General features: G+C 52.3%; 6 protein-coding genes across 6 annotated transcripts; 3 read left to right on the forward strand and 3 right to left on the reverse strand.

Moving 5' to 3' along the window:
• Positions 1–253: 253 nt before the first annotated feature.
• On the reverse strand, positions 254–2,742 carry COCSUDRAFT_44105 (hypothetical protein; the record flags this gene model as incomplete). Its single annotated transcript, XM_005644630.1, has 8 exons — positions 254–400; positions 646–744; positions 953–1,070; positions 1,353–1,447; positions 1,849–1,935; positions 2,048–2,155; positions 2,360–2,443; positions 2,713–2,742. 8 exons carry the CDS (start codon positions 2,740–2,742, stop codon positions 254–256), a joined length of 768 nt encoding a protein of 255 aa, XP_005644687.1.
• A 1,300-nt stretch (positions 2,743–4,042) lies between these two features.
• Positions 4,043–6,470, forward strand: COCSUDRAFT_44106 (L-carnitine dehydratase/bile acid-inducible protein F; the record flags this gene model as incomplete). The annotated part of the gene is made up of 7 exons (XM_005644631.1): positions 4,043–4,084; positions 4,258–4,398; positions 4,797–5,048; positions 5,270–5,378; positions 5,716–5,894; positions 6,000–6,075; positions 6,214–6,470. 7 exons carry the CDS (start codon positions 4,043–4,045, stop codon positions 6,468–6,470), a joined length of 1,056 nt encoding a protein of 351 aa, XP_005644688.1.
• Positions 6,471–6,577: 107 nt separating this feature from the next.
• Positions 6,578–10,056, reverse strand: COCSUDRAFT_67504 (carotenoid oxygenase; the record flags this gene model as incomplete). The annotated part of the gene is made up of 11 exons (XM_005644632.1): positions 6,578–6,886; positions 7,171–7,332; positions 7,529–7,640; positions 7,820–8,091; positions 8,332–8,433; positions 8,541–8,606; positions 8,707–8,918; positions 9,110–9,219; positions 9,384–9,550; positions 9,793–9,921; positions 10,048–10,056. 11 exons carry the CDS (start codon positions 10,054–10,056, stop codon positions 6,728–6,730), a joined length of 1,500 nt encoding a protein of 499 aa, XP_005644689.1. The 3' UTR covers positions 6,578–6,727.
• A 1,421-nt stretch (positions 10,057–11,477) lies between these two features.
• Positions 11,478–16,607, forward strand: COCSUDRAFT_57873 (hypothetical protein; the record flags this gene model as incomplete). Its single annotated transcript, XM_005644633.1, has 7 exons — positions 11,478–11,832; positions 12,216–12,310; positions 12,471–12,712; positions 13,189–13,363; positions 13,827–13,932; positions 14,186–14,325; positions 14,664–16,607. 7 exons carry the CDS (start codon positions 11,478–11,480, stop codon positions 16,605–16,607), a joined length of 3,057 nt encoding a protein of 1,018 aa, XP_005644690.1.
• A 629-nt stretch (positions 16,608–17,236) lies between these two features.
• COCSUDRAFT_57874 (hypothetical protein) lies at positions 17,237–18,240 on the forward strand (the record flags this gene model as incomplete). The annotated part of the gene is made up of 5 exons (XM_005644634.1): positions 17,237–17,260; positions 17,478–17,600; positions 17,734–17,793; positions 17,975–18,026; positions 18,164–18,240. 5 exons carry the CDS (start codon positions 17,237–17,239, stop codon positions 18,238–18,240), a joined length of 336 nt encoding a protein of 111 aa, XP_005644691.1.
• Positions 18,241–18,289: 49 nt separating this feature from the next.
• Positions 18,290–19,586, reverse strand: COCSUDRAFT_54408 (DUF1772-domain-containing protein). The gene is made up of 3 exons (XM_005644635.1): positions 19,330–19,586; positions 18,990–19,172; positions 18,290–18,807 (listed from the first exon to the last, which is right to left on the reverse strand). Exons 1-3 carry the CDS (start codon positions 19,477–19,479, stop codon positions 18,697–18,699), a joined length of 444 nt encoding a protein of 147 aa, XP_005644692.1. The 5' UTR covers positions 19,480–19,586; the 3' UTR covers positions 18,290–18,696.
• Between the last annotated feature and the right edge of the window lie 403 nt (positions 19,587–19,989).

The raw sequence follows: 19,989 nt of genomic DNA on the forward strand, positions 1-19,989 counted from the left end.
ATTCCTTCGCTGACATTTGGCTTTGAAAATGGGAACTGCTCATGTATGCTATATAGAAGACTCAGTCTGATCTGCTATGCGAAAATGATGTAAATGTCTCCTGTTCTTGTAAAAATATCTTGCCATCTCCCTGTCGGACTGAATGCAGAACATTGGACTGACACATGTGCATGTCTGAATGCGATATATCATTATCCTCACTAGCACTGGACAGCCTCTGTGGCTCAAACGCTGCATGCTGCGTCCATTGCTGCTAATAGCTGGTCAAATCGCGCTCCCCTCTGTGTGCTACCACCTCCGCTCGATGTCTGCTCAGTGGCACCCCTGCCGCGGGGATGCACCCTGAATGTTGACCCTCCGGTCGACCACGCACCCTCCGAATCATTGCTGCTGCATGATTCTGGCCGCATTGGCCTCTCCTCACCCTCACTGCAAGCAGTCAAAACGCTCGAATGTCAGAAACACCACATTACAAAAAGGGCACAATCTCCCAGGCCTGGACCTCTCAATGCAGTTTGGTATTCAGAACTTCGGCAGCAAAAGTGACAGATCTTGAAGGCCTGTCTGCCCCTTTTATAGACAAGCAGGACAGGTATCATAGGTGACTCTGGTCATGGGACAAAGTATGTTGCCGAAAGGATGTACTTGCCTGTTGTTCGCGGGCACGGTGTGTGGAAACTCCTTGGAATTGGGCCCGGTGTACTCATCAGTCGCCTTTGCAGTGCTGGCCATGTCCTTCATTGCCTGCACACCATACATCATGCTGCCATAAATAGTCAGGAATTTTGAAAGTATACGACCCTCACCTGCTTCTTGGATTGACGTTCTAGGGATTGACTATCAGCCGTCATGAGGTGATCAGAATATACATTTGCTGCATTCCAACTGCCATCCGGTGGCATCAAGTCTGAGCTCATCCCTGTTGAGATGCACAGCATAATTGGTTATTTACCTGCAGCCCCTGGTCCAGCGCATCTATTCCCTTCCTGTAGGCTGACTCAACTTTTTGGGTTGCCGCGCGGCCGTACTCATTTGCAGAGTCTTGATTGGAGGTGTATATCCCTGACGCCCTGCACATAATATGGGCAGTGTCAGGCATCCCCCCTCTCAGTATTTCTGTTCGCTTCCATTGAATCAGCTTGGATTTTGGCACTAGTGCACCCTGTCAATTGTGTCCACGGAGCAGCGTCAGGGAGAGGGCAAAGATGCAATCCCTTCCCGCTTGTCAGCTAAATATCAGAGATCTGCCAAGTGCAAGGTCAACATTGGACCCTCATTTATTTGAATTTGAGAACATCTCAAAGGCTTGCCTGTTGAGTGCGGAGGCTGCAGTTGCCTTCATGGCCTGATACCTGGAGACGCAGTGCTCCTCATCATCAGGTCTGGACGGATGTGCAGGCTGCTTGGCTGCCTTCTCTATCATGTCCCCAGTGTCCCTGTACCTGTCCTGCGAATCCACATCATGGGGCACACCACTCAGAATCCATATGTTCCCATCATCTACTAGAGATATTAAACATCTTGCTCTGGACATGAAGGCCTCAGATGAGAGCGCACACACTCTGTCACATGACATGCATAAGAGGGACGCCTAAAAACAGACCTGGCTTGGCCTACGGATTAGATAATGTGATGGAACCCCCCTTTTTGGTGGCCACAAAGGGGCAGAAATGGAGAGAGATCACATCATTTCAGCCACACAGGGCTAATTAGGCGTCCCGCAAGACACAAAAATGTACTGACCTGTCCGCCTGCACAGTTGCGGAGTATCTCCGCACAGAACACTGCATAATCTGCCAGAAGAAGTGCAAAGCTTTCTATGTAATGCAAGCCAGAGATAGAAATCACCTCAGAGAGGCGTTCGCAGCGGGCTTGGGGCTTCAGAGGGAAGCCAGCTGCTGCAGCGGCAGAGTGAGAACTGTCTGCGTACTTGTTCTGCAAACCATGCCAGCAATCTCAGCAAGGGTATTTAACTCTCCTGCAGCTAAAATAAGGAAATTTCCGGGCACACTCATGTCAATCTGCAGTGCACCGGGTCAGAGTGTACCTGAGCAGAGTGAGCAGTCGCGTCCATCTTGTGAGCATCCTCTGAGATCTCATTTTGGCGCTCATGGCTTGCCTTGAACACATCCCTTGTGTTGCTTTCCACAGCAGCCTGACATGCAACAAGCCGACACATTCAGATATGGCTGGACAAAACTGCATCGACTCAGGAATGACGGAAATCTGTGCAAGGAAGTGCATGCATGCTCTATCCCATTATGCGTACGTCGCCCTATTATTTGAAACCTTAGATGAAGCAGATTCTTAAAGATGTGCTTCTAATGTTCCGAATGACATTACTGTTTATTTCGTCTACCTTGTTTTGATTGGCTGGGCCATGCCCTATTCCCTTGAAGTTGAGCACCTTCTGGCCCTTGACATCGGTGTCAATCTCTTTCACCTGATGAAGCAGCATTCATTGTTTCAATTGACCCCTAAGCTGGCAATTGCTTCTAGACAGCCATCAATTGCTGGTCAGACAGAAACAGGAGGTGAGATCAGATGAAAATCACTACCTCAACTCCAAGGTCTTTGGCCAGATCCGCTGATTTCGAAGTTCGAGAGACTCCGGAGGGTGACTTGAAAGCAACTCTAGCCTCTGGTGTCTTGCCATTGCTGCTCTGGCCCTGGAAGGCAGGACAATATCAGGACAAATCCCAGAAAACTTACTTTGGACTGAATAAGTGTCCGATGTCTCATCCTACTCACAAACGTGTCCCCCTTCAACGTTTGCTGTACATTAGTTGCACCAGGTACCCTCGGCAATTGCAACGCTGCAGACACTGCAACGCCCTCAGCTCCGTGAAGCTCTGACACAACCCCGGTCTTCCGGGGTGACGGAGCGCGACACAAGCGGTAGAACACCCCGCAATGTATTAACGTCACAATAAAAATCCTGTATTCAGAGCCCAGGTCTCGACAAGACGAGGACGGGAACAGCCTGCCCCCATATATTCTATTTACGATCATCGTACACCATGTCGCAAGAAGCGCCTGGGCTGCGTAATAGACGCACCACTGGATGTGACGAGAGAAAACTGCGCGACAATAGGTTGTCTCCCAGGCACGGTAGGAGCGCTGTCAGCAGGGTACTCTCAGACTGTACCAAGCCGGTACACCTGGCAAGATGTCGCAAGTTGAGCGCTGTATGCATGTCTGCAGGTTGTCTGCCAAAATATCGTGCGAGTTTCCGAGTGCTTCATATATTTTATCAAACGGTGCTGCAGGGGGGTTCACCTCTGAAAGAATGAAGGATGCACAGGAAGCCCATATTGCAGCTTCCAACAACGTCCCAAATTATGAGCGTATCCTCGGGCAACAATATCGCCGCCTCGAAAAAATCCATCCATGCAAATCCATTTGCGCCAGCTTTAAATCGACGATCATCAAGCTTTTTCTTCAGTCGTCCCCATTTCGAAGACAATGAACCTTAATTGTCGTTGTTGAACGGGAAAAATCTAGGATCAAGCTAAATATTGCGCAGATCGACATCTGCAAGAGGAATGATCACGGGCTGCAAGCACTTGTTTCGGCAACAAAGATCTCCCGTCTGTCAGAGGATAAATCCACTTGGCATCACTGTGCGACTGAAGCACGAAGATGCGGCGAACACGGCACAGACCCCTGAAGGACCCCTGCACGGCATCAGGGTGAGGCTGCCAAAAAAGAGAGCGCTGTACAAGTGTGGACATTCTGGGAGATGGATTGTTTTACAGCATGCGAGATATACCCTCACTTTCCGACATGATCAATTACCCCTCAGGTGCTGGATGTCGGACAAGTCGTTGCTGGGAACTTCTGTGGAGCCATCCTTGGCTACTTTGGGGCGGATGTGATTAAGGCACGAGAAACCTCCCCCTCTGCAACAGATATTTGCTGAATAATATAATTTTGTTGGTGCCTTGCTTTGTGGATCGCTTGACCTGGCCTGACAAGGGTGGATTCCCTGTGCCACCAGGTGGAACCACCTGGTAGGGGCGACGCACTCCGCTCCCTCCGCATGTCTGACGCAACAGGCACATCCCTCTGGTGGCGCACCTACGTGCGCACCTGTTTGCGGTCCTCTCTGCTCATCTGTTTCCTCATGACACCTGTTTGCTGTCCTCTCTGCCCACCCCTTTCTTCATCACATCCATGGCAGGACCTTGAAATGCCTTCTTTGCACAGAAGTATCCCAGACAGAATGTGAGGGCTGAAGGGAACACCCTGCGACAGGGGCGCAACAGGCGGTGCATCACCCTTGACCTGCACAAGGAAGAGGGGCGCGAAGTGCTGCGCAACCTGGCGAACAAATCAGACGTGCTCGTGGAAAACTTTCGGCCGGGCGTCATGGAGAAGTGGGGCCTCGGCCCCAAGGTACCCCTAATCACCCCTTTACAGTCCCCCTTCAGCACCCCTGGGATAAAAGCCTGTGCAGCCGATCTCCTGGCATGCCTGTAAGCTGAAGCTTATAGTAAGGGTGCTCCACCCAACGGTAAACATAAAAATTCATTGGCATGGGCGGTACATTTGCTGAGCACCGTGCCCAAAGTTAATTAATTCTTGCTTGGACCTGGCAAGCCGCAAAAAAATTTGATATCTGGCTGCCCTTACATGCAGCTTGCCTGGAGACGCACCTTACCTCTGGCAGGAGAAGCGTGTATCAAAAATCATATCAATATATGATGTACGTATATGCTTCTCTATGACTCCTAATTCTTACAATAATTATAATAATGATAGTAAAGGTAATGTGAGTTGTGGCGCGGCGGCAGGATCTGAAGCCAGAGCTGATCTACACGAGGATCTCCGGCTACGGGCAGACGGGGCCCAAGGCGAGCCTGCCGGGCTACGCGAGCGTCTGCGAGGCTTACGGGGGAATACGGCACCTCAACGGGTATGCGGACCGGCCGCCGGTGCGCACGAATGTGTCGCTGGGGGATACGCTGACTGGACTCCACGCGGCCTTTGGGGCTGTCATGGCGCTTCTGCACAGGCAGCGGCACAACAACACAGTCCCCGGCCAGGTGTGCGCGCGCTTTGGTCTCTTGTACCAATTGATCATGTCAAGGATACATGGTACACACCTTGTTTGTGGCGCCTAGTGCGCCCGTCATTGGCTTCCTTTCAACACACAGAGAACATGGCTTGAGCTACTGCTCCCTTTCCCATGGGTGCACTGTCTTCAGCTGAGGCCGTGCTTCAGTCAAAAGGTCTGTGTATCAGCTATGTATCTTTTGTGTGTCAGGTGGTGGATGCAGCCATCAGTGAGTCGGTGTTCAACATGCTGGAGGGCTGCGTGCCGGAATTTGCCATGCATGGCTATGACCGGCCTCCCTCCGGATCCACCATCTCAGGTGAGCTGGCCATAGCTCCAAAGCTCCTCCAGGCATCAAGCATTGATTTCCCTCTTGAAGACTGCTCATCTGACACAAGCAGCTGCATTTTTAGAGAAGCTAAGGAGCTCCAGAGAGGCCACGGCGCAATGCTACTTACAAGTCTGCAGAGGGGGTGTGAAGACAACTGTTGTGAGCCTAATTTTTTCATTGAAGGAACTTTGACGCAGCCAAAGTTTGCCTTAGGTGCCTCAGGCAGGCAGTAAAGAGCTCAAGCTGCTGCATGTTAGGACCAAGCTTGGCTTTGCAGTAATATTGCTACAGAACTGCTTGGCTGAGCGATTGAGGAATTTTGCAGGAGTGGTCCCATCTGCCACTTTGAAGACAAAGGATGGCAGATATGTAATAATTGGCGGCAATGGGGACTCGGTATACACGCGGCTGATGGCAGCAATTGGGCGGCCAGAGATGGGCTCGCAGAATCCTCTTTATTGCAATAATACTGAGCGGTGTAAGCGGGAGGATGAAATCTATGAGGTGGGTGTCAGGGGTGCCCTTTCTCACCTACATCCAGGCTATCACCTAAGTTTGCAGGTTCCTGTGCTAATTTGCACGAGATGCAGAGGTCACTGTATTGTGCAGGTGATTGGGAAATGGGTGGAGGAGCGAAGCCTTGAACAGGTGCTGGAAGTCATGGCAGAAGCCAGAGTCCCCTCTGGTGAGACCGCTTGCACCTGAAATCTTGCGCCTGAAGTATAATGGATTGGGCAAGCATTCTCATTGTCTGCTGCCTTGTGCAAGGTGATGCATGCATGCATGATCTTACGTGTGAATAAGTAAGGAATTGCTGTGCCAGGCCCCATACTGAGCACTGCAGACATCATGAAGGAGGAGCAGTACAAGGCGAGGGGGATGTTCCACGAGGCCAAGCCTCCTTCGGGAGATGGGCCGAGCCTGACACTGCCTGCCATGCTGCCTGTCTTGAGCGGGACGCCAGGATCTACAAAGTGGGCAGGACCTGAGCTCGGGGAGCACACTGACCAGATTCTGAGAGACGAGCTTGACTTGAGTGATGCTGAGATCAGCCGATTGCGAGAACTGAATGCCATCTGATCGCACTAGGAAGTTTGCGTTTTGCTTGCATTGCAACAACTGATCAGTACTCATCAGTATTCCTTGTATCGGTCGTGTTTTGCTTGTATGCTACTTTTGCTCGCAATAAATTAATTGCCTTACAATGAATCACATGGCAGTCGAACGAAAGTCTTCACAGAAAGTATCCCATTCATTCCCTTGACGGAATCTTGCTTATGATATCAACTCAACGTGCCACAAACATTGATGGATATCTATAATACAAGCTCACACGGTCAATCAGCATGCACAAAGGTGCCATGGAAGCCATAAGGGATCCCATGGGGCAGATGTGCCCTGGCCAATTCCTGGAAGCTGCTGGCATCCAGGACAAGAAGGAAAGACTTGCCATCCGCCCCAGTCACCACTGACAGCACCACTCCATCATCCTCATCCTGCATCAATCGAATTGGATCAGCACATCCCACCTCACAAGCACCATCCCTCACAAGTCAAAAGCTTCCTGGCCAAGGCAGCATCTCCCCTTGCACCAGGGGCAACACTTGCAAGTCTGATGAATCGGCTGTGGAAAAAAGCACTGCAGAAACCACAGTGATATTGAAAATCTAGCAAATGATGCAGGACGGCTGAAGCAGATGATGGGCTGGGAGTGATGATGAGCGCCCGCTCTACTTCAATGTCTCTAGTTTTCTTCCACTATTTATGGTGGAGGCAGTACCTGTGCTCCAGGACGCGGGACCATAAGCGGCTCGACAGGGATGCAGCCAGCCTCGTGCCACTGCTTCACACTTCCCTCCTCCACATCAAACTTGGCCAGCGAATTGCCGAACGATGCAGGCAGCTTGGCTGACACCGCGTATGCATACCGGTACTCCTTGCCCTGCAGCCACAACCGAGGATTCAGCCTCTCAGATCAAGCATGCGACCTGGCATTAGCTGTCCTGATCTGAAGGAAGCACCCTCTGACATGACAGGGAGAAAAGCTGTGCCTATGCATCCTGTATGTCAGCGTAATTTGGACATGTGAAGAGTAAATTTGCATGTCGCTGTCAGGATGGGCATTGCGGTATTTGCACCTTGTAGTGGGGGTTCACGCGAGGCAGCTCGCAGAAATTGTACGAGTCATCCTTCATGAGGGGCTCCAGCTTTGCACTGCTTGAGCTGCCATCCAGAGGGACCGTTATCCTCCTGTTTCAAGCATCACACAAGCTTGCTTCATGTCAAGAATATCCTCCGCCTCAGAATACCCTCAGGTGGCTCATAACAGGTCTCTAAAATGTAATAATAATGAATAATGATGATAATAATAATGAGAATGCTACCTCTTCTGCCATGCTTGATAGAAACAGTAGTAAGAGGTGACTCACACAACAGGCGAGGCAGCAATTGGGCGCTTGTTGCCCCGGAGGTTGTCAAGCATGAGCCTGTTCATGAAGTCCGGGTCCTCAAATCTGGAGAAATCGAAGCAGAGGCTGGCGCCGTCAGCAGTCTCGAAGGAGTTGATGTAGTGGAATGTGAAGTAGGGAGGCGCATCAAATTGCGTGACTGCGCCTGTCTTCAGGTTGACTAGGTGCAGGATGGTGCGCTGCTCTGGCTTCCAGTCAAACATCACATAGTCTGCGCCCCCAAAGAGAGCCGCCTGCAGCACGGTATCCAGACATCTTCAACGTGGGGTAATTGCATTTATTACACGTTTCTCTTGCCAGAGGCAAGGTGCGTCTGCAGACAAGCTGACATTTGTCTTCAGTAAACCTTGCCGCAGAGAGGTCCAAGATATCTTAGATGATATCTGACAGAGTGACTTCCAAGTGACTGCAATTTTTGAGTGACTGGACCTCGAACGCATCACACAACAGGCAAGACATGGTCTGGCACGCACCTTCAGATTGAAGAAGATGGGCGTCTCTGGCACGATTGCATAATTCTCTGTCACTGGAAAGTCATGAATCCAGCTCGGCGTTGGGGGACTGCACAGTGGGACCTGCATGCAAAGCAATGACTTTTCCTGCTGCTGCCAATTTTACTCGCGAATGCACCCTGAGCTTTGATGAAAGTCCATCTGCATATGGTCCAGAGCGTATTGCTTACCTGAGCAATCTCCTCCCGGACATTGGTGGCCCTGTTCTGTCTGAAGACTGTGTAGTGGGTGCCAAACTGCAACCAACACGCCAAATCAGTGCCATACAACAGAAATCAACAAAGAGATGGGGCTCAAATCATGCCCAATAGCAGAAGCACAGAAATGTCTGCGTACCCCGCTTGTGAGGTTGATCATGCTCCCATCTGGCAAGAGGGTTGGGTGAGCGGTTGTCAGCAGCCCCTTGACTCCGTCCTCAAATTTGAGTTGGCCCAGGGTGTTGAGATCCATATCCAGGCGAAAGGTCCCCGCCACGCTCTCAGTCAGGGATATGAGCTGCTTGCCATCCGGGGTGGGGACAACATTCACACTGGAGTTGTCCGTGAAGCCTGTACAGGATGTCCAGAGGGGCGATGAGTCCATCAATCACAAGTCATGAGCCATCGCCACAGCGATCAAATAATGATGGTTGCAATATCTGTGAAAGTTTCAAGCAGAACTTTTCTTCGTAGAAGTTTACTGCTTGGAAAAGCTGAGAGAGTCATATAAAGAGGCATGCCTTGACCAATGCCAGTCAAACCCAACAAGGCGAGCCACATAGACTTGAGTGGAGAGACTGTTGTGCCGAACTCTGGGAACTGCATCTTTCCTGTCTGCCGGAAAGCTTTGTATGCTTCTGTCTGCACATACCTGCAGCAGACATCCTGCCAATCATACACTGCAGTAGATATTGTTTGCATAGAGCTCTCCATGAAGCTTCAAGTTGTCATGCATCTACTCTAGAACCTACACTAGAATCAAGTTTCTGCATGCCAAAGCTTCAATATGTGAATGTGAAGGGTCCAAGGACTCACTTGTGTGACACCTTCACGCTGCCGTTTTCAAACTCAAACTTGGCCAGCATGGCATATCCGTCGAACAGGTGCTTCATGCCGCTGAATGTGCCTGGGCCGTTTCTGACAAAAGAGCCATGCAGCCATCCGGGTACACTCCCTTGAATGTTGGCCTCCACTGGCTCTGTCTGCAGAGCAGCAATAGAAAATCTCTTGAACTTGAAGCCAAGTGCCACTGTCCCACTGTCCTACAAAGCTCTTCACTGAATGTGAGTTCATTCCTCCCTTCCTCCGCGTCCAATGCGACCTGGCAGGACTTGGGCTTCTCATGTATGGATTGTAATGACAACCTTGAATTCAGTGCTGATTCAAATACTAAAGATTCCTGCTGAGCAACCTCAGCTGGGACGTTCTCGAGCAGGAAACTCACCAGCTCTGGAGTGAAATCTTCTCTGAAAGCAGTGCGCCTTGCTGCTTCAGTGGGGTACGTGCTAGGTGCGCTGGAAGTGGTAGGGGCTTCCAGGGTGGCTGCATCTGCCCTGACCGAAGCTCCACGATCCTGCAGCAGAAGAGATCACGCGCTCTATATATCAAGCAGGGGAAGTTGACTGTCTGAAGGCTCCTCACAGGAGCCCCTCCTAATGAAATTCCTTTCAAGGTTGTCTCAAAGTATGTCAAATTTTACCTGAGCCATGGCTTTGAAGGGCTTGCAGCGCCTAGGGACCTGGCTATCGTGCTGTGGCTTACTGAAGCTAGGAGGTAGTTGTCCTGATGGTAAGCAAAGGAACGTGAGTACACGAGATAAAAGAGCCAGAATATGGATCATAAATAAGCCCTCAGATAGTCCTATATGTCGACATAGTGAAGTCCTAATTTCCCACCTTTAAGAAATGCGTTTCGCTCTGACAACGCGCTCATCACAGAAAATAGTGTTTCTATCGGTTATGACAATGTTAAAGTTGTTCGAAAAGTCTCTTCTGGCGCGATCTCGGCTGCCTTCCAAGTATCCAAGGTACGGGAATGTAGTAAACAGATCAACTCACTGACAAATCAATCTTTCTTTACACAGAAAGACAACGTTACTTTCACGCAGCTTTGTCAATGTGAATCCCAAAGACTTTCCAGTTAAGTATGCACCGATCTTGCAGCGATCGTCACGGACATTTGGGGATGATGACGTGGAAGTAGGCCCCTGGCCGAGCATGCACAGAAAAGGAACACATCTTCGTGTATGGGACCAGGCTTTCTCAAGCGAGGAAATTTTCATCTCGATGTCATCGTCGGCAATTAGTAGCTTTGTTGGATGCAATGCAATGCCTGATATTGCCATTTGTACCTGGGCGGCTGTAAGCCCTGCAGCATGAGGATGCAGGCCATCGGCTATGAGTCAGCAGATTGCTATTTGCTCAGCCAGATGTAGCCAGGTACGAGGTAGAATCTGCGATAGTTGCAAGCGTAAGAATTTCTGTGAACTTTCCCGGCCATTTCTTTTGCGTTCCTGAGCAGGGATTGATCAGGGGACTTGCACGATCTTGGCTGACTTTCCTTCCCTCTCATAGTGTCAGGATGTTGGAAGATTTTGGTTTGATTGCTTGTTGCCGGTGTTCTTGCAGTTCTGATTGCCTGATGGCAATCCAAAACACCTGAGGTGAAGCAGGGATGCCAGGGACTTCAGGCATGCCAAGCCTGGCGCCTCAAGAGCAAGATGTGCATGCGTTGTTGAGGCTTTTCTTGCACAAGGTTGACTCAGGCAGTCCCCTGTCCTACGCTACGTTCCGGCAGGCTTGGCAGGACTTGCATTTCTCTCTCATCTATGAGGTAAGCAGGCCATTCCACAGTAGCACCGTGCTTGCCCCACCACTGGTCCTTGCGGATCCCCTCTCGACATGCTCTGCAGCTGCTTCTCCCTCCACAACTGTCAAGTGGGACAATTGGTCAGGAAGGGGCACCTTCTTTGCGCAGGGCTGCTTGGAGCATTCCACCTTTCCAGGATTCATGCAGTCGCTCTTTGCAGTCGCATGCGATCATCTGCAGGCACCTCTGCCCCGAGCCGAACCCCCTGCAGGACAAAATGATCCCCCTGCAACTGATGCAGCAGAGAACCCACCTGATCAGATGCAGCAGCCATCAGCGCCCGCACCAGCAGCTGTTACACCAGTAGAACCTCAGGCAGGCAGCACAGCGGGCACAGCGCAGCACAGCGTGCAGGCTGCTGCTGCATCGCGGCAGGGGCGGCCACCAAAGAGGCCTGCATCCGGCAGGGATCTGCTGGCGGCAGCTGTGGCCAGGAGCGCAGGAGCTGGCCCCAAGGGAAACTCTGGGGGTCCCAGTCAGCAGGAGCGTGCACCGGAGGGGCAGCAGCAGCCAGCTGGCGTGCCGCGGATTGACAGCGCTGCTCTGAGGGCCCTGCTGCTGGAGGAGGGCGATGCAGAGCAGCCGGGCCCCAGCCATGCTGATGCCTCTCAGAATGGTACAAGGCGCATCTGGCACTTTGTTTTGATCATGGCCAACTTTGCGTCGCAGCTCTCCCTGAGATCAGACCTTGTAGCACGGCTTGGGTATCGGACAATGTGTTTTTAGACGTCATGTGAGTCTTAGGCTCATGGCTTCTTATGGCTTTATGACTGCTTCCTTTGCAGGTGATCAGGAGCACATACACCGCTTGGTTAGCACATTGCACGACCTGGACGTGCCCGATGTGGACCATGCACCTGAGATGCATGGTAGGACACCCATTTTCTTACAAAAGAGCAAAAATGCTGCTCTTTACAACACACAAACTCTGTAGGGGCTGCAGGCTGGAAGGGCTATCATCCTGAATCATCAAGATTAACGCATGCCCCGGTGTTGCAGGCACGGAGCACATGACAGATGCCGGCCAACAGAGTGCAGCACTGCAGGCTGTGGAGGCAGACACTGATCCATCCTCCCCATCGCTGGCTTTGCAGGTAGCACCCCACTCATCAACATGCATGTCTTCACATCATACACCTCTTGCATATGCTACATTGCATGAGGCCATCCACATTACTGGCCAGCATTGTAGACCATACAGTGTCCCTATTTCTTGCAATTTCCAGCAGTTTTTTCCTCTGTATCACTATACAGGTGGGAGCTCTGTACGCAATATACACCCTGCACGAGACGCAGCCGTGCGCACAGAAGGTCCGGCCGTACCTGCCGCTCAGCAGCCTGCGCATACTGCTGGACATCATGCGCGAAACGCGGCGCAGGGGCGTTCCTGACGTGGCCGCCGTCGTGAATAGGCTGGTGGAGAGCCATGCGCTCGTGTGCGGGGCTGTGCTCCGGCCACCTGCCTGCTCTCCTCCCCTGCCTTTCCAGCAGCCCAAGTGAGATCTCACCCTTTCTGCCTCTTGCTTCTCCACGTGCTTTGCAACAGTAGTTGCATGGTATTGCTCTCTCAAGGGTGTCAAAAGCTCAGATTGTCGGATACATGGCTTAATGTGTGCCTGATTCTAGGTACTGCAGCGCCCGATAAACCGTGTACATGATGATATGTGCTTTCGCACCCTCAGGCGCAGGAAGCGGCCGATACATGTAAAGGCGTCCAACTGTATATGATACAAAAGAAGCATAGCTTCGCATCTGCGCCTAGCAGCAGGTGTTTCTGACGTTCGCAACACCTGTCAATTTGCACGTGCAGGTAGCTTGTGCCCTGAGCTTATTGCTTGTGTATTGGCAGGATGGCTCAATTGGACATGTCACTGCATCAGCAGATGACAGTGGGCTCACCGCACGCTAGCGCAGGTTCACACGTAAGCTTGCTAGGCCATGTGCAATGACAGAGTGTTTGTCTCCCTAGCAGGATGGCTCAGGTGGACATGCGTGCGCGCAATGCAATGCTGCCGCTGACGCTGGATCACCTGCAGCAGACGCACAGGGATCTGCGCGAGCTGAAGCACCTGCAGCTGCTCTGCGACAGCTACCGCAGCGCGCAGGCCAGAGTCTTCGCCGCCGCCGACCCCGATGACCTGCCCCCGGTGCACCCCTCTCTGCCGCTCCTATTCTAGCTGTGCTGCTGAGAGGTCACTTTTGCTCCTATTTTGCCTGTGCTGCTGAGGAGGTTTCCGCATATCCTACTTGAAGGGTAAGGGTAGACCTGCAAAGCAGATGATGCATCAGTGCTCAACAGTTAGCTTCTAGATTTCCATCCACAGCCCATTGAAGACTGTGCAGAACATGCAAGCAGATGCACGTGTTCTGCATGTCGCTGCAAATGCAGACAGCAGTGGGGGTCCCACTTTGATGGGGCGCAACGGGGATATGCGCTACTGTGCGCAGGGTTGCTCAGACAGAGAGAAAAATACCCTTGTCCTGTGTAGTCTGTGAAGCTGCATTTTCCTTCAGAGTCTGGAAGGAGGCAACAGCAAGGTTGGCAGCTTGCACAAGCACGAGTATGGTCATGACCATTTGAATATGGATCTGAAGGGCGCTTCTGTGCAGAGCATTGCGGACCTCGATATGGGCCAGCGCCTGAGCAGTATGCTCAGTGATGTCGCTCTCAACGTCCAGGACATCCTTGATAGCGGCACAGGCAGCACTAGGCGGGGTGAGGCACTTGCTCCTGATACTGTTGATCTGCCATGTGTTTCTATTCCTTTACCTCTTAGTGTAAAGCAAATGGCCTGAAGAGAGTATTTTTCTACAATGATGCCGATAGCTCTGTGGCTGAATCAAGCGTGCACTTTTTCATGTCCATATTTGCGCCAAATTTACATGCTTTCCATTCACTGCGATGGTGAGAACTCAAGCAGGCATCAATGTAGAAGGCGACCCTGAGGAGATCTATTTCATTGGTACAGGCAGACGATCTAGGAAAGACAAAGGCAACACAGGGCAGGCCGGCGACTCAGACGACGCAGGAGAAGCATCTGCAAGTCTGCCACAGGATGACGGGCTGCTTGAACTGGCGGAAGCAGGCATACCCCTGGCACAGCTTGAGGTGAGATGCTCAGATGCTCAGATCTCCTTCTCGCTGCCCATTTCATCTGCAGTCAAAATTTGCTAATGGGCTCAAAAGCTCCAAGCCAGTCACCCGTCTGAGTTTTCATGGTGAGATGTGATGCTTGATGAAGATGCCAAATGTTGCGATGGGAACATGGTAAACATGGAGGGCAGCCGCACTCCAGGATGCAGTTTTATTTCCTGCTATTAAATTTCATGACCCCAAGCAGCCTTTCAGATGCTGATGGCGGCACAGTCTCCTCAATCATTCCTCAGGCTTCATCAGGGCGTCTACATGTTTTTTGTTTAATTTACTCTTGTTTGATGGCGGCGCAGGGGCCGGACGGGGGGAAACTGGACCTGTCATTTCTGGGGCCGAGGGCGAAGGAGGTGCTGAGAAAGGAGGCGCGGGAGCGCGCAGCCATGCGCCGCAAGCAGGAGCTCTGGGCCAAGCGCGGCGCCGCAGCGCTAGCCGCCGCGTCCGACATGCCCGGAGGACCCGCTCCCGCGCAAGCGCCGGCAGACGGTCCCACGCATGCGCCAGCGGATAGCCACCCGCAACGAGAACGCCCCAGAACGCTGGTTCCCTCCTCGAGGGATGTCACTGGTGATGTCGCTGCGGGTGAGGCATCTGTCATGCTTGGGGTCCCCGCTCCCGCCCCGGCCGACAGCCCCCCACAACGGAAACGCCCCAGAACAGAGGCTCCCTCCTGGATGGATGTCGCTGCCGCTGAGCCATTTGACTTGCTGGGCGCGCTCGCCCCCGGAGACAGCCCTCCCAGCCGGGGACTCTCCGGGACGCGCGACACAACTGCCGCCGATGAAGCCGGCCCGTCGGCAGCTCCCGGGCCGGGTTTGGCGAATGGCGCGCTCGGGGCAGCGGTCAGCGCAGCAGAGGAGGCGGGTGGGCAGCTTGCAGCGGCGGGGCAGCCTGCAGTGGAGGGGGCGCCTGGGGCAGAGCGGGCGGCCCAAACGGGCAGGAAGCAGCGAGTTTCTAGGGCCGCGGAGGCAAACCTTGACTCTAGAAGGCGGCAATCAAAGCCTTGGCGGCCTGCAGGAGATGGCAGATCGGGAGCCAGTGCTGAAGCAGCCCCAGCAACCGAGAGGGAAACAGCTCGCAGCAAGGAGAGCAAGGCTGCTGGCTTGAGGCCTGAGGTATCTCTGACTGGGGCTGAGAGCGAGCAGCAAGGGCCAACAGCGGCTGCGGCGGTGACAGGAGATGGCAGATCGGCTTCCACATTGCGATGGACGGACAATGTGGAGGGGCCCTCAGCGCATGGAGATGATGACCTGGAAGGCTTGGAGTATGACATGCTGGGCGAGCCAGTCATTCCTGACCTTGGGAGTGCGGGTGTCACTGTTGCCTCTCCGGGAGATACTGGGGGATTTGAGAGCGACGTGTCCGATGATGGAGACTTTCCAGCAGCTGCCAGCACCGGCATCCCACCAGAGCAGCGCGCTTCTGTCCTACCCAACTGGCCAGCGCAGCAGAGCAGAGATAGAGACACTCCGGCCAGCAGCGCTGCAGCGCAGCCCTTAGCAGACCAGGGCGGCAGGCTGGCAGCTGGAGCGGACACGGGGGCAGGGGATAAGCAGGGCGCCGCAAAGGGGAAGCAGATGAATGGCAGCAAGCGCACGCCAGGTCACAAGAAGGGTGACAAGGGAAAGCGAGAGGCCCTGTCCAGGGGTCCAAGCAAAGCAGCCGGCCCCAAGGCTCCCGGAAAGCGCGAGCGCAGCAAACTCGCCTCCAAAGGACCCAGCGCGGCAAGCGTTTTGTCAGCAGCTGTGGAAGCACAGAAGACGCAACCCCTTGTGGGGGCAGTTGACATTGAGCTGGCTGCTCACCAAAGGGAGAAGGCCATCGCGGCGACCGAGCGGAGAAAGGCCGTCAGCTCTGCAACGGCTGCGTCCGCAGCCAAAACAGCAGAGCCGGCAGCCAAGCCTCCACAGGAGACGATGCTGCCGCCGAAGAAGCGTGCGAGAGCAGGCATGCTGACCACTGCTGCTAATTTGGCCAGGACATCAAAGGATGTCCCCTCTAGGGGTCAGCCTGCGGCAGTTGCCGCTCCAGCATGCGGCAAGAGCAGCGGACGCAGGCCAGAGCATAAGGCTGGCGAACGGCCGCCGCAGCTGAATGGGTCAGCTGCTGCTGGGGTGGATCGGGAGGAAGCCCCGTTGCAGAAGGGTGCTCCAAGGGACTGGGCAGCACTCGGGGCAATCGCGGCCCAGGATGCTGCCAACATAGATGCGCTCCTTGCTGAGGAGGAAGATGACTTATGACTCTGCTGTGATTTTTTAGTTCGTCCAATACTACAGAGCCCGATGCTATGGGGTCCCAGTATGTTGTAGCCTGCTCAGATCCAAATCGAAATGTTCAAACTCTGCCTCGGGGATTCACAGCGAGAGCAACCTCATGGATCAATGCAGAATAGAGATCACAATTATACTGGACTCGATGCAAGGTCGTTATACGTACTACGCTACTTACACCAATAACTTGTGCTCAGAATTAAGTACTGCAATTGGCTGTGGAATTACGAGGCATGCATGCTTGATGAGTGGCCACCAGCTTCTACCTTCCTGGAAGCTACCGTTTTGGAGAAATCTCAATTTAAGAATGATGCAAGAGACTTTGTCAGTCTCTGAACAATGTAAGAATGGAGAAGATACAGATGTGTTGGGGCGATTGCGTTTGCATGTCCGTGTGATATCCAGAATATCTATCTACACTTCATGTGCTGGAACCATCGGAGTCTATGTCTTTGTTTAGAAGCACATCAACTCTTCACAGGAGTAATAATATAAGCAACAGGATACATCGCTGCAGTAGAGCTAGGATGACGACAGCATCAACTGATGGACAGACCAGTGCTGGTGTTGCTGGACGACGAGTGGTGAAAAACCCACACATGGCAGAGGTTGGCCCCACGCCTGTGAGACAATGAATCTCCAATCTATATAATTGATGTGTTTTGATGATGTAATCAATCCGATTGCGCAGATTCTCTTTGTGGAGATCGGTTCAGGTTGTGATGGGCACGGGCAAAATGTTACAGTGAGTGCTCTTTCCCTAGCACATCCATCTTGATTATAATTGACATGTGCATTACTACTCGACTGCAAGCCTAAACAGTCTGTCTGCTGTTCCAGAAAGCAGCCGCTAGAGCCTGCCGCAACGCTATAGAGTTCAACTCAATCCCATCAGTCAGCAGGCTTGTGCCAGGAGGCTACAACAACCTCAAACTGCATGTGAAGATTGGATCACCACACCCGGTGAGCACATGGCTCTGTTTTTGCTAGCCACTGCGGTACAGCAGTCAAGCTGCCATTCTGCGCCCCTGCACGGCATTTAAGCCCGATTCATCTTGGATCTGTGGCTAACCTTCCCTGCAATGTTGGCTTGCAGGAGCGTGTCGATTTGGAGGAGTGCCGGAAGATATTTCCTTACGGTCAGGCAGTGATCGAGGTGAGCCTTTTGTTGGCCTGTATACGGATGGACAGCATCAGCGAAAATTGGAGCAGCATTTCCTCTAAGATGAAGACCCAACCTGACTAAAAGAGCAGCTCATTTGAAGGCAAGACACCCGGTGTCATGATGAGAAACGCTTTGAGACATGTTGGCCTGTACAGCCTGCACATGTGCGCAGGCTGTTGAAGGCGGATTGTCATGCGGAAGCGGCATTGCAATTGATGAGCTAGGTATGCCTGCCTTGCCAAAAGCTGCAGCTCGTGTTATTTGCTGGCAAATGTGCGCATGGCACGCCTTCTGCTGTGAAGTGCTGGAGCTAGTGGGGATGAGGCGAAATTTTATGAGGAGTTTTGCTGATTGCTTGCAGGAGATGTCACGGACGAGATGGTGGTGGCCATAGCAGCAGTGACAGTGGGCTTTGGGGATGTGGAGAAGTCTGGCTAGCCGACTTGCAGTTTTAATAAACAGACGAAGCAATATCAGTCCACATTTTCTCAAGAATCATCATTGTTATTACAGCTTGATCTGCGGCAGTCCAAGAGCTGCATGCTTTCAGGCCATGCGTACAGGGAGGCACATGGACCTCGTGGTTGGCCCTGGGCAGTCCTCTGTGAGCCCTTAGTACAATTTTCCGATCAGAAACAACTACATAATTCACCTGATGCAAATTATCATGATGCAGACAAAACTTGGCTCCAAAGCGCCAGCCAGAGCAGCTCTGAAGCCGCAGCAGATCTGATGTAGCAGTGGCAATGACATTTGCACACAAGGCAATTGACATGGGGCCTGGGACTGTTGAGGCCCTTAAATTCTACATTTGGTTCTCATTGTGGTGCTCGCTTTGCCTTGATGTCTGCATTCCTCTTCCTCTACTTGCTCTGCACTGCAGTGACGGTCACATCATTTCTTCGAGCTCTGCAAGGCTGCAATGGTGATGCCAGCAAAAGCGAGAGTGCCCACGATCGTCCGCACTGCATGCAGCTTCTCCCATTTGCCGAAGAGACGCTTGACCTGAGATTGCCATACAGAAATGTAAATAGACATGCATAGGCTACACTGCAGCTGCAGCCATCTCAAATGATGGTTCTGAACGTCCAGGACCAGGCAGGTCTTTCAGCATATGCAGATGCCATCCCCTACCAAAGGTGACATTGTAAACTCAGATGGGCTGTGCACATTGAGGGGTCACTCACCTCAGCATCCTCCTTCTTCTCTGCAGACATGAGCCTGTTGTTTGTGGGGAAGATGCAGATCACGGTGTAGGGCAACATAGCAGCCATGCTCAGGCCAGCTGCAAGATAGATCTTTCTGCTCTGGTCGCCACTCTTGGATGCAAGGTACAGAGAAGTGCCAGAGGCAATAAGCGCCAGGCCAGCCTGTAATGCATCAGAAGGGAGAGCATATATTTAGAAAGCACAACTTCCAATGCTACCTGCAATTAAATAATCTCAGTAAAAGTCGATATAGGAACATTGAGTACTGGAGTGTTAGCAATTTGAAACAGGTGATATTTATCGAGGATGAGCGGTCTACTTGCAAGGGGGCGATCTGTTTGTAGCTCTTCTTGAACTGTCGCACAGCTTGCTCAGGATCTATGTCCTGCCTTGCGGGGTGCTCAGCGATGGAGACTGATAAGGCTGCGCCCGCAAATAAGCCACTGGCTATCATTGGAACGGCTTCCATGATCAGATCCTGTGATATCCACTGGAAAGATGACGCGCAGCACTCCTACGTCCTTCACGGCAGATTCTTCTTCCCTTGATCCTTGTCCATCAATGAGGTGAAATGCGTGATTGCCAAATATCAAAGACTACTATCTAAGTATTCCAAATATAGAATGGCAACGACCTCGTTAAATTTCCTTGGATCCTAATGACTCACCGCCTCATGTGGGACATTCACTTTGGATGAGGAATCCGCGCAACATCAATGTAACTGAATGTAGATGAACGAGAGATGTGCTTGTGCGAAACCAAGCTCAATTTTGGTCTGGCAATCATTTAGAAATTGTCCAGCAGCATTCTTGATGAGGCCATGCCATTGCATTTTAGAGGGCGTCCATGTTGGGAGCTGCATTTTAAAACGACGATGTCTCGAAAGGAAGCTTCTTAAGCAAATGAATAGGGTCCAGACCAGTGCAAGCGTTTGTGAAGCCCAAGCTCAAGCTCTGCTTGACAGTGAGTTGCTGCAAGG

This window comes from Coccomyxa subellipsoidea, assembly GCF_000258705.1.
Source record: "Coccomyxa subellipsoidea C-169, whole genome shotgun sequence".
In the NCBI taxonomy this organism is placed as follows: domain Eukaryota; kingdom Viridiplantae; phylum Chlorophyta; class Trebouxiophyceae; family Coccomyxaceae; genus Coccomyxa; species Coccomyxa subellipsoidea.